General features: G+C 39.3%; 1 protein-coding gene across 1 annotated transcript in view; it reads right to left on the minus strand.

Moving 5' to 3' along the window:
- The window catches only part of glrbb (glycine receptor, beta b), a 30,441-nt gene extending 21,584 nt beyond the window's left edge, over positions 1 to 8,857 (minus strand). The window contains exons 1-3 of the mRNA XM_074674551.1: positions 8,517 to 8,857; positions 5,376 to 5,514; positions 630 to 736 (exon numbers count right to left, since the gene is read on the minus strand). Coding sequence (XP_074530652.1) covers positions 630 to 736; positions 5,376 to 5,497 — 229 coding nt within the window. The 5' untranslated portion in view covers positions 5,498 to 5,514; positions 8,517 to 8,857. The remainder of the gene's footprint in view (positions 1 to 629; positions 737 to 5,375; positions 5,515 to 8,516) is intronic.
- Positions 8,858 to 13,951: the final 5,094 nt, after the last annotated feature.

Raw genomic sequence — 13,951 nt, forward strand, 5'->3', positions numbered from 1 at the left:
AAATAAGGATATGTATACCATGTTGAATGTATTGAATAGAAATCTTGTGTGAGAGAGTAGTGTGCACTTTTTTGTGTGTTCAGTTCTTCAGTAAAAATTTAACCTAAAAACCTTGACTCAGAGTTTTCTTGGGGAGCTGTTATTTAACTGCTAAGCAATAGGCATGCTGTACAATTGTCAGCACTGTAAATAGTCAACCCCCAGATATCCCTCCTCTCAACACTGCGCTTTCAAACCAGAGTCTCTGTAAGTTTGTGGAATTTTAATTGACTATACTTAAATTTCACACCATATGTTGTTTATTAAGACTTAAAACCACCTCAAGTCATAGATTCTACTGTCTAGGTTTAACCGTCTTTGAGGAAAGACAGTAAACCAGACAACATCTGCTTATTATAACCGTGTTGTACGCTGTCTTTAGTATTCAACATAACAATTAAAAGCAAATTTATTTCCATTAAAGTCTCCAGCACTATGTACGCAGAAACCAACTCCTGCACCTCCTTTGTGAAATAAATCTGAGGGAACATTTTCACAGTTTACTCCTTTCCTTAATTAGCATGACAGCACTGCAGCAAAAATGTAAATCAAAAATAGACAGAGACAGATGACGAGGGATGGAGACTTGCCTTTGAAGTTGGGCCTTATTCTGGGATCATAGGTGATCAGTAACCTGTTCAAGATGTTACTGGTTGAATTTGCAGGGACTTGAGCCAGATCCTCAGATGACAGCTGTCTGCAGGAAGAAAAAAAGAAAAGAGACAAAAATGCAACTGTAGGCACGGTTACATTAGCAGCTCAGATTCTTGGCAGATGAACGGTGCAGATGTACAGTACTCCCAATTATGCTCTGTGATTAAACTATAACCTATAAGAACAAAGAGTCAGAGATTAAATTAGCCTTTAACATTTGGACTACAGAGGCACCATTAGAGTTAGGGGATGTTCACAGAGAAATGTGATACCTACCTAGACAGTTACAGAACACCTCTTGACCAAAAATGAGAACACATGTGTTCAGCAAGGAAAAATCAAACACTTCATTATAAAACGAATAAGTCTAAAGCTAAGTCAGCCTCTCTGTGAGGCTACACATTTAGAAACCTGGATTGGCATGCTAATTCTAGCTGTGTCTGAGTACAGGGACTCTATCCTTAAAGGCGCACACTTCAAAACTAACTGCATCAAAGCAGGGCAGCAAGGTTGTCGGATCTGAAAGCTACCTCAAATTAAGCTGATATTTCTTTTCCTGGTCTGTAAAGGATGTATAAGGTGCACCTATCCTGTCTCATACTAAGTAGTTGAAAAGCGGTGGCAGCTAGGAATGCAATTTTAAATGACATGTGGTCGAGCTGAATCCAAAAGCAAAGGATACAGAGGTTCAAACAAAAAAGAGGCTGTCAAACTTAAAAGGAGTAAGAGGTTGAGTGATGCTTACAGCTAGCTATGTTTGTAACAGGTGACAAGAATAAGGGCAAGATCAGCCGTTGATAAAATCAAGCCAGACTTTCTCAATCCAGTCTGGATTTAGCATCCTATGAGGGCAACAAAGGCTGCATCCTTCCAAAGATGCAGCCCTGAATTGTGTTATTGTTGTTTTTATCTCAAAATAAGTTCACTTGAAATGTAAAAATCTCAAAAAGTTTCTCCTGTGTATCTAGATTTGTTGAAGTTGTTTCAAAAGCAGCCCTGTAGAGAATAACAGATCTGCCATGTGGGTGGCGAAGAGTATTTAACTTGTCAAGACAAACAGTGCATTCTTTTCTGTGTGTTTCCACTTTTTAATGAAACCAGAGTGAAAATTTCTATTTGAACCACCCGACAAAATAGCAAAAAGCAGCTGTCTCCTGAAAATTACCACCATAACACAAAGTGGTGGCTTTCAAAGGCATCCTGCCAAACATCATTTGTTGTCTGAGGTTGACTGATGAAAAAACAATAGGATGGAGAGGGAAAGAGGAAACTGGTATCTGGCAGGAGAGAAAGGAGAAACAGAAAGCTTCCCCGTGGGTGGCGATGAATTCTCCTGCCAAAGAATTTCCCCTTCTCAAAGCACTTTACATATCATTATGTAAACCTTATCATGCACTGAGGATGAGTTAAAGTGCTCTGCAGGAATGTAGCACACTGTGTGTATGTTCTGCGGTTCCTCTGATCAAAGCGAGACACATAATTCCCATCCACTAAACCGCTTTTTTCACTCTCTTTTACCAGACCCTCCTGACAACCTCAAGCACAACAGCTAAACTGGAACCAAGTGGTTCCCTTGATCCACAAAGGCATCCGCAGCACTACACACACAATATGTCATAGTGCTTACACTTGCCAATACTTTTACTACATCAAAAGGTTTCACCGTCATTTCAGGAGGTTTTATTTTCAAGCCATTTGTTACCATTTAAGGAAGAAGAGGACGAACCTCTGCACAGCATAGATACATCATATGGTCCAGAGGCATAGGAGGACATATCAATGAACACTCTTTTTTTAAGGCATGGGCACAGACTGAATTTACTTTAAATATTAACTTTTCATGTTTCTTAAAAAGTTGCTTTTTTTTGATACAGAAACTGCAGGGAGCTACTACAAACAATTTAAAGAGGGGTCCCATATTATAAATGCGGTGAGTTTTCAAACCGCTACACCTCCATATATTGTAGAAATCCCTGAATCTGTCTGTAAACTGCTCACACCTGTCCTTTCTCAAAAAAAAAAAAATGTATGAGATCTTTGCGAGACTTGGTGACATGATTGGGTATTTCATGGTAGGTCTAAGGGGCCAGCCTCAGACACTAAGGTCTACTCATGGATTTGTACCCTGACAGGCCTTCAGAGGTCTGGCCAGAAAGAGGGAAGGGGGTTTGTGGAGCAAGGAGCCTTAAAGAGACAGCAACAGAAGAAAAGAATTTCAGACAGATGCTAAAATAAGGGTTTTCTAAAACACCCAAATTTCAAGGGGGGGGGGGGTGCCTCCGTTGGGGGAACAGGTTGCCCCTCCCCCTATACAATGGTAGGGGAAACACTGGACAGCCTGAAGCCTAAAAGCACGATAAGCTTGACTGTTTGAATGAAAATTTTATTTTGAAAAACATAATGGAAAATAATGCGCGAGACAAAAAAACTCTCTCAAGAAACACAAAGTTTGAACACAGAAACTTTGCAATCTTGCAAACAATCGAATATAAAAACAAAAACAAACTATGAGATCACCGATTTAACTTCTTTTACATTTACAAAAAGGAGCAGAAATAAGTAAAGCTAATCAATTGTTAATTGATGGATAAAAATCCAGTCAGCGAAACTTTAAGATTTGATTTCTGTAGACTTCTTTAGTTGAATACATGCATTCATCAGTGAAGGTAGATTTATAGTTTCTAGAGATTATATACTATCAATCATCCAGACAGGACTTGTATCTATGTCTACATGTCTCTGTTGAAGCTAATATGAGAATAACCAGCAGGAGCTTCTGTGCAACCAATGAAGGAGCTTCGAAGTTCAGGGAGGCATCTAAAAAGTATCACTCATGAGTAAAGGGACGAGCTTGCATCTTTTAGGCAGATAGAGAGATCCATCTATATTGTATCATCTACCACGCTGAAAGGTTGATTATATTGAATGGACTAAAAATTTCTGTTGAGCGCCCTTACCTTTGGACTGGTTACTGCAATAGTTATTAGCTTCAAATGATTAAACTGGAAACTGCTCTCTGCTGTTCAGGATGATGACTCTTGAGAAGCACAATCATGCTGGTAGGGTTAAAGGAGTGTTGATTTGCCCCTCCATACATCAGCCGCAAATTTTGTACATGCTGATAGTTAATTAACTTTTTTAAACTGTTTCAGCCAGTCCGAGTATTATTCACCATTCAACTCCACATAATGTTTATGGTTGGTCATCTTTGGCCATGTCCACACGCAGCTGGGTATTTTGGAAACCCTATTCTTACACATTTGGTCTGTAGTCCACACGAAACTGCAGTTTAACATCAATGAAAACAATGTTCACTGAAAACTCTGGCCAAAGTGAAAATTTTGGAAAACTCTGTTTTGGGGGTTTCACCTGGATGCCGGAACCTAAGTTTTTGGTTTTCGAATGTCACAGCTGAATGACGAGGGTTTATCCCGATTGGATGGGACGGGTTTCACGTCTGAAAAACATATGGGTTTGGCATGCTTCAAACCGCACTCGTCGGTAGGGATGGGTACCTTTCACATTTGAAACAATACAGTACCAATACCCGGTACTCGGCAATCGGTATTCAACTGTACCAATTTTAAATACTTTTTAGTGCCTATTTTGTTTAATGATAAAATCTGACTTTTTTTTTTCAATTCAACATATTTATTCTTCAATATATAACCTTGCAACGCTCTGTACATGTCCAGTATAGAAAATTGCCTCACAGTCACAAGGAGGCGTTAAGGTACCTAAACATGGTACATTTTAATTTTACTAGAATTGGTACCCAGTACTTTTGTCATAATTCGGTTGGTGCCTATAAAAGTACCAAATTTGGTACCCATCCCTACTCTCCAGCAGATTTGCCCGGTGGGTGTGAGAAAAAGTATTTTTTAAAATATTTGTCTTCGAAAATACTCGGCTATGAGTGTACATGGCCTTTGATAACACCACATCAGCCCCGATTAGCTACAGTATGTGAGACCTCTTCAGCCCCCAAGTGCTGCCCAAACACCTGTTGTTGATCAGTGATGCTAAAGTGTCCATAGGTTTAGGCTAGTTTAAGTTGTTTTTAGTCTCTAAATATTAGCCACTTTCAATCCAGGTCTTACCTTCCAGTCAATAGTTTGAGTTAAAAGATGACACACAGGAGTGCTGTTGTCACTCACACTATTACATCACTATTGATAACGTCATTTATTCCTGTTAAGGGGTACTGTCAAACATGCTGAGCATCGCCATCACTCTACCTGAGGTTCCATCTATTTACTTCCAACAGCAAGCCCCATGTAAGCAGCTGAGGTCATTTCTTTAAAGGTCATTGACTTTATATTATTGGCTAAACTGTGGGTCTTGAAGCTTGCCACATCAACTGAGCTTGACACTTTGAACTATAACACAGCATTTCACATCCTCTGCTGCATTCATTCTACCTTTTCTACTTCTGTATTCTAAATCCATCTTCTGTGAGTCCTTCGACTTTATAGAAATTTATTTTTGACAAGTCTTGCTGAAAATATATTTCGGTTTCAAATGGTTTAAAATTATATAAAGCAGAACCCCCTTTCTGTCAGTCATCAGTAGTGTGTCGGCATTACTATACTCACTTACAAATAGTGAAAACTGAAGTACATGTGTTTTATTCTTTCACACCTTACTACAGCACAAGGTGGTGTTGTTTATTTCATACTTACGATGGACAGTAAACCTGCTTCCCTTTCTTCTTCCCTTTCTTGTTTCCCTTTTCTTTGGCAGATGCTCCCTCTAGACAAAGAAAGAGGACGAGGAGAAAGATCGCGAGCGCCTTAATTCCCATTCTGGTGTGAGTCAAGCCTGTGTAGGAAAGAAAAGAAAAACAGTTTAAATGAGGGGAATGGACTGTAGCATTTCAATTACCAATGATTTATGGTGTGTAATTCAATAAACTAAACTGTTGCCGGTAACTTTCAACACGTCTCAATTCTCATTTGTGTTTGGAGACGACAGTGGAGCAGCTACAAAAAGCATTTTCCTCAGACTTTGCCCCTTGTACACCTGACATGATCTGTTCCCTCGATCTCAGAGTAAATGTATAAATGTTACAGTGAATCAATCTGACACACTTTAATAAAGCAGCGTAAGTTCAGGCATAAACCAGTCGGTGCAGATGAAAAACGACGGTCATTCAGGACGTGTCAGGTGAATGTGACCTCGAAGCGATGGCTGAAATAAATATTACCCCTAATATCCTCTAACTTAGTCTAGACTCTGCAGAAAAAGACCCAATATTGTGTCTGTGCAGCTTTTCATGGCCACAGAAGTTCATCATGATCTTTGGGAGATGGATAATGTGCTTTGAAATATGCAAGCCGGGGGTGTTATGGGTCAATTCTTCCAACACCTTAAGCACTAAAATACAGAAGATAATGTGATTCTGTGTGCTTTCCATGAATCTCTTGTTGGAATATCGTCTGACAAATGCACAACAATACCTATATAAATGAAGATTTCTGTGCGCAGGCGGTGCATTTTTGCATCTCATGATAGGAGCCATTAATCAGCTCGCAGCTTTGGTACCTGTGTGATTCCTCCCCCACCTGAGTGTTGCCCTTTTTTAACTCTGGGACACTGAGACCTACGGCAAAGCAGACTGTCTCATCCTTCCCGCCTTGCCAGCAGCACGACTGTATATTAACTGAGACAGTTTATCGTCTAGACGAGATACTCTCCCTCGTTCTATCTCTTCGCTGTGGCCCAGTAACTCCCTGACTGCTCCTCTACTGCTCATTGATCATCATCTCCGCCACTGGAAATCGCTTCTACAACTCTGCTCGGCACCTTTGTCTCCTTGCAAACACCTACGCCAATGCTGCTCAATCAGTTTTGAATATCCTTGCAAAATGGGAGGTCTGCCAGTGTTTCCATTGTGCAGGACAAAAATGGGCAACATACCACATCAGCACTGACCAAGACATATCATGTGGCAGCAGCTGGAGTGAACAGGGGGGATGTTTAACTTGGCAGCCAGCCAACTCATTTCTTATGTGACCTGTAATTCTCATCCTCCCTCCAGCTTTTTTCTACATGACAACTTCCATCACTGATATCCACTTCACTCCCTCTGACAAGGAGGGGGAGGAAGAGGATGCACAGGATGAGTCTATAACAAGCACGCCACTGGAGAGATCTGATGAGTTTCTGAAAAAGTAAGGCAGATCTTTGAATCTGGATGTTGCCACTTTAAGTGCATCTACTAATGCAAATAGTGAAACACATTTCCCCAACCCCTGGGGCTTGTAATCCCTTAATAGCCAAGCAATGTTCCATTATATTGCTTTGTCTCAGGTTTCATGTGTTAAAGAATGTTATTCATGTGCCTGTTTTTATAGCTTTGTAATACTTTAAGGACTCTTTAGGGTTGAACTCTTGGATTTCACAAAGAAATTCCAAGTCATTTGAAATCATGTGTCTTGTGCTTGTGTGAGTCATCTCACAACTTAATGTCTCCCCATTTAACATTTGCCTTTTGATGGAACCCCTTGAGGACTAACATTGGGCCACTAGATGAATAAAATTTCATTTATTTTTAAAGCCTAAAAAAGAGTCATTCAAGTGTTTCAAAAGAGATATCGAAAAGTGGACCAGAAATGATACTGTGCCATCCTCTGTCCAACCGTGTATTTTCTACTAAAGGATGTATGTTTCTGCCTTTTGGGGTTTAGAGTACTAATATATGGTCATAATATATGACTTAATGGTAAATTGATGATTCACCTGTGGTTTTGATATTGAAAAAAAAAGGGGGGGGGGATGCATTATAAAATCCCAACTTCTAAAACTCCTGTCTTATACGCTCTTTTGACCAAATATAGCCTCTGCTTTGTTTTATCTTACTGATGTTGTATTTGATCTCACATCATTCTACACTTCCCTGCACGTTCGTACAAAAATGTTGATCTTAAAATCTCCTAAAGGACATCCCACACACTTTCTCAAACTAAATCCTATGCTGAAAAACGTGGATTCAGCTGAAACAAAAAAGAAAAAAACTTCATTTCTCTGCACAGTAATCACACCTGACCTTGGCACCTCCTGACTCAACTCTTTGCCACAAGAAGAGAACATTACCCCACACTTGTGTTTTACTACTGGCAATGTGGAAACTGCAGAGGCTTTGTCATGCAATAGCTGACTGTGACTCAAGCAGCCTGACACCGTGAGCCCTGAGGGTACAAGGTCAATAAGTAATTCTGCTGTGCACACACAGTTTCCTTAGGCTGTGCATTTATAGATATTGCACCACAGACATGTAGTGATGAGATTCTAAAAAGCTGAAAGTAAGGATGGTAACTGAATGACACTGTTTCATGTATGATTCTATGGTGTTTATAACATTGCACAGTATACATTTTCCTAAAGTAGCATCATATACATGCTAGGATTATCTTTTGTCCTTATGTAATGCAAATAAATGCTTGAACACATACAGCGAGGCCTGCCCTGTGCAGTTCCCATCAACATCATCGTAAGGAAACACTGCCAACAACCATACACAAGCTGACCACCGGGCTCTCCCAACCTGTGGCTGCTCTGGGTCTGTTTGTAACAAGGGAAAAGTAAGTAACAGACCCTGACACTTGCCTACAGCTTCAGTCTGAGCTTGTGGAGAGCAGCAGCGGTGGGTCTGGAGTGAAAACAACACAGCAAGAAGCGACCACCATGACGGGGGGATGCAGGGAGAAGATGCCAGAACATACGAGCGCGAGCATGCGATTTAACGACACATGACCGCACGTTAGGAACATAAATAACACTGGAGTCGTTCATTGGAAAAAACACCTCATTATTCCTCTTACCTTTCGGCTTTGTCACCTAACAGTTCTTCAGAAAAGTAGACCCAGTTGAGCTGACTGTGCAAGTATCGTTAACGGAGCCTTCCAGACCAGCCGCTGCCTTTCTTTTCCATTCTGCTCTCGCGCGCTTGTCGCTGTTCAGGAAATTGTTGAACAGGATGCAAGAAAAAAGTTACATCTCGGCAATTTGCCAATTTTCTTTTTTTTTCCTGCCGCGCCCCGGTTGTTTTTAATTTGGAAGAAGTGTGTATATGGCTGCTGCTGCTGCCCTTTCGCCTCAGCTCGGGAAGCCCAAGATGGAGGCTTGCGTGTACCTGTCATGCAACATGCGCAGTAGCGGCTGCACGGAGCCGGAGAGCATCATCAGTCCTCCCATCAGCACCGCGGACAGCCGCTCCCCGCCTCCACACACACACACAGCCTCATCCACATCCACATCCACAGCCACAACCGCTGCTAAACGATGAAACGTGATGTGGTGCCAAGGAAGAAGAAATGCTCTATCTCACGTCTCATAATTTATGGCGATGTCTGTGTGGTATTTAGCAGCAGATGGACGTGAGCAGTAAGAGCTGTACTGTAGACCATAAAGCACAGAGCAACGGATGCAATACAGACCAGGATGATTGCTTCCATTGGTATTTATTATTGTGTGTGATTCAAGGAGCAGACAAAGAAATCTATTAGGACTATGACGTTTAATCTCTACGCAATGGAAAAACATACTTGGGGAAAAATGAAGGCCCGATCATTTTTCCACCTTTTCAAATAAATTACTTGCACATTTTGGCCATTTTCTTTTGTAACCTGAAATAACTGATCCATTTTACCACTGTCTACAAAATATTCTAAACTTAACCATTGATTTGGAGTCAGGATTATTTCTCCCAATAACCCCAAGCATGCATGTTAATTTATGATCTGGATGACACATACGCACAGTTTTCTTCAGATGGTTGTATTTTCAACCAAACAGGCTCCAAGTGATAGCAAACCATCCAATTCTATTTACTTTTACAATTTACACAGTAACAGAACTAAACATCAATCACTCATTCAATCAATTATAAAGTGTTTGCATCTCATTTTGGTAACAAAAATAGAAATCAAAGAAAACATACATAAAATTGACTGGAAAGGTGGTTCTGAATCTTTATCTTGTTAACAAAACATAACATGATATTTTATGACAAGAAGTCTCTGAATTATGGATTTAAATTCGATAATATATGTATTTTTACAATCTGAAATCAAAATTTACATCAGATATTGGACCTTGACATCAGATTAACAAGAACATATCAAACAGTGGTCAGAGGTCCAATATGTGCCAGATATTAAGTCAATGATGTGGAAAAAAGATTTGGGAACAATAATTTTGAAACAACCCCTTGGAGCATTAAAAACAACACCAGAGTAAATAATCTTCCCAAAGGTCCATATCAGTTATATCACTTAATCCTCTTCAGTATAAGAAGATTATAGTCTCTTGAGTGTTCAGAAAATAAATAAATAAATAAACATAGGCAAACAACTTATGGCCAACCAATGATGACAATGTCCAGTGAATGGAAAATATAGAGCAGCTTAGTACGACATTGTGTGTTGCAGAGACTCAGTTTTCAGGGTGATAAGATTAGCTACACTGTACAAAACTATCCCTGTGGAAGCTGGCTGTATTGTGTTTGTCATTTTGTAATAGCCGTGAGTTCTATTGTTTGCATGAATTGCTGAATGAGTTGCAGCAGAGATTACTGAAAATGCTTGGCAGAGGACCAAAGAGAGGCCCATCAAATGTTATCACTTTATATAGCTACATCATTGATTTTATATTTAGTTGGAGAGGTAAAGGGATTTTATGCAGCAGGCATATGACTTTAATGTGAACCATTATTGATGTGCCTCCTAAATAGGCTGCGTGGGGCTGAGCTTTCTCCTGGAGGTGTGTGTAGACTGTGTGTAGGAGGAAGAGGTATAGCTTGTTGGTCTGAAAAATGGAGCAGGAATGCTGTCTATTTTTAAGGGGCAAGAAAGAAAAATGGAAGTCACTAAGACACGAACCATTTTTCTCTCTTAATTACTAAAGAAAATAAAATCATAAAATTGAAATGCAAAAAAAAAATAACAATAAAAAAAATGCACCAGATAATGAATGTCTAAAAGCATTTCACATTGAATCTAACTTGATACATAGTTTGTGATGATTAAACAGAACAAGAACAGAAAACAAGCTTATAAAGACTTGGTTGTGGTAAATAAAGCAAAGTCTCTGACTGAACATGGCAAAATGATCAAAATGATCAAAAAGTTGAGTGTGGAATGCTGGACACTTCTAACACTCAGTGGCCGCCATTGGCTATGAAGAAGATGGGTGAGAACGGACCAAACAATGGTTGATGGATGTAATCAATGAAAAGCTGAAGAACAACCTATGAATGTTTATGAAATGCAAGCATAGTTTCCGGTGAGTGCGAAGCTGCAGTGTTTGATTTGGAATGACACTACCCTGAGAGATTTGCACACTGTTCCAGTAAGTGTGTACACAGTGCACTAAAGTGTACTGATGAAAGTATGCGATTTGGGACACAGCATGGGCCTGAGATCTTTCAATTTTTTTCTGTCAACCTGTATGAGTGACCACCCAAATAAGAAAAACTTGTAAGACAAACTTCAGAGTATCCAAAAAAGTAACCAATGCATTAGGTTTTCACATTGACAGAATTACATCTCAATCTGTCTTGGATTAGAAGCGAAGAATCTCACCTTATCTCTTTCAGAGAAGCTGTGTGTGAACAGGACTGTGTAAAGCTCAGGTATGATGAGGTTTTCTCTTGAGAGCAGCCAAATAGTGTAGATGAAATCTTTGAAATCTCATTTAGATGGATTACAACTTCTCTCCTTGTGCCTTGAGCAATTTTATTTCAGAGTTTCAGCTGTAACGCTGTATATTAAAATCAAATCATAAAGGAGAGCACTGAAAACATTAAATGATTTTTTTTTAAAGGAAAAGATTGTCATTAGTGATGTGAGTCACCCTTGTTCTACCTATATCAGCTGTGAGTTAAGCTTAGGTTTATTAACTCTTATTTTATACAGTAAATGTAGACGGCACTGCATATAAACTGACCACTTTTAATATGTTCACATACTGTTCAAGATATAGCACACATGTTTCTTCACAAAGCTTTTGAATTTGGTGGCTACTTTTTGTATCAAGAGCAGTTTTATTAAAATCAGAAATCTTTGTTGCAGTTTTTATTCATATGTGGACTTCAGTTAAACACATATGGCTTAACAGGGAGCTAGATCCTTTAGCTCCTGCAGTAAAAATAGAAACCCTTCACAGAACACCACCAATCTGAATTTTCCCACAGTTTTGATCCATATCTCATTCATCACTTTATGTCAAACAACTTGGGTGGCCGTTTCCACATCGATCCCTGAGGTATAATTTTGACTGACAAGGCATTCCATTTGCATACACAAATTAATCAGCACCATATGTACAGTATAGAGATTAATGATTTATGTCACAGGGTATAGGTCTGGTGTTATAATCAGGATGCCAGCAATCCAGTACAATGTTTCTTTGTGTTATGAACAAAAATGTTCACCCATTGGCTACCTGCCAAGCCTCTGATGGACAACTGTGTGACTTCCAGAGATATGTCAAGCTAGATTGAACCAGTCCATTTTGACACACTTCTTCTGCTGCTTCTGTGGCTCAAAATAAAGCTTTGACTGAGATACAGAAATGTTGCTCCAAACCCTTTTTCTTCCATGTGCTGCTTGGTTACAGGTTTGTTTTCAATTTCCCAGAGATTGGTTATTCCTTAACTGAACCCAGAGGAGCTGCATAGACAGAAGTTTAGATCAGTGACAAGATAAATAGCTTGGAAGAAGAAGAAACACACACACTAAATGAGCTGTCGAAGTAAATGAGAAGCATGACGAATGAGGAACAGATACAACAAGGCAGGTCTGATGTGATTTGAATGGTATTTACTGTATAAGCACATGGTGTATTGATGGTGGTTATAAAGTAATTTTGACAGATTGTTACATGAAATGTGGTGGGTAATAAAACAGAAGAGTGTGCAGTAAGCACTGATTGATTTCTAATTCTTAATCATCCTTTGATAGTAAGATGGCTTGTGTTTTTCTATTTCACACCAATAAATTGATCACAGAAAGTGCAGATTTCTTTTTGTATACCTCTTCATGTACATATTTTAAAGTGAACACAAAATGGGGGAAAAGGTGTTTTGGTTTTGTTTAACCATCAAACTCCTGGATATCAGCAGACATGGAAATAATTGCCGTCTAATGGAGGTGCTATTTTTGTCTTCTTAGTTCATTAATTCTTATGTGAATAGGTAATTTATTGAACTGATGTGATATATTCACACTGCTGTTGTGAACTGGCCGGTGTGCAAGCAGTGTATCTGGGCCTTAAACTTGATCCTACCTTATGTCAGCCATTTTTTTCTGATTTGGACAGAGTTTCCACTCTACCTCAGGCTTTCACCAGCTGAAATCGTTCCAGCTGAAGCATGGGCTACATCTCAAATCTTACACCTATCTCTGAGTGGATGCAAAGTCTTTTGTAAAACATGGGCTGCCAAGGTACATCATTCTGAAAGATTGAATAACTTAGAGAAGGATATGATATTCCTGTAAGCTTGGTGTCTACAGGTTTTTCTCTGCTTCAGGAGAGAAATAAGATAACAAATCAAAATTCAAAGCCAAGATTTTTACATCAGTTCCATTGTTGCCCTATGTTGTGTTTGATAATTTCACCACCAGACATTGCTGTTGCAATTTTTCCTTAGCTATACATTAAGAATAGAGGCTTTAAAAATATTGACTCATCAAATGCTTTTTAGTAATTTACACAGATTTGTGTTACTTTTAGTCAATTTAAGCAGTTAAATCAGAACAGACTCCTTCTATTTAAGTGAATAATTTATAAGGTTGAGAAAAGGAGGACAAAAGTGTGATTCTTCTATCCAATTAGACCCAAATGCCTGCACAGAATGGCACTTACCCAGCAAGGGATTTGGACAAGGAAACTTCTTGCTGTGAGGCAACAGCACAAACCAGGCACTACTGTGCAGTCTCCTCTAAAACCAATGCAAGCTAAAGTTTCTCAGAAGAGCTTAAAAATGTATTTCTTTCCCTAAATGTAAAACCTAAAATGTGTTAATGAAGGAAGACATGCATTTGGAAAGAATCCTGTCAGCTTTATTCCACCCCTTTCTGAAACAGCCCTTTCATTAAAGGGGCTGTGAGGAGTTTGTAAGTAATCTTGATAAAACACAGAGATCTGTGTTTTTCTCTGCTAAACAAAATAGGTGTTTTATGACTAGTTTTGTCGTGATGGTGGACACAGGAGCCAAACTGTCGGACAGTAAAAGGACAGAAGAGAGCAGAAGACA

Source organism: Halichoeres trimaculatus, unplaced genomic scaffold (genome assembly GCF_033239565.1).
Source record: "Halichoeres trimaculatus isolate MK-OKI-2021-1 unplaced genomic scaffold, fHalTri1.1 fHalTri1_scaffold_7, whole genome shotgun sequence".
Classification (NCBI taxonomy): Eukaryota; Metazoa; Chordata; class Actinopteri; order Labriformes; family Labridae; genus Halichoeres; species Halichoeres trimaculatus.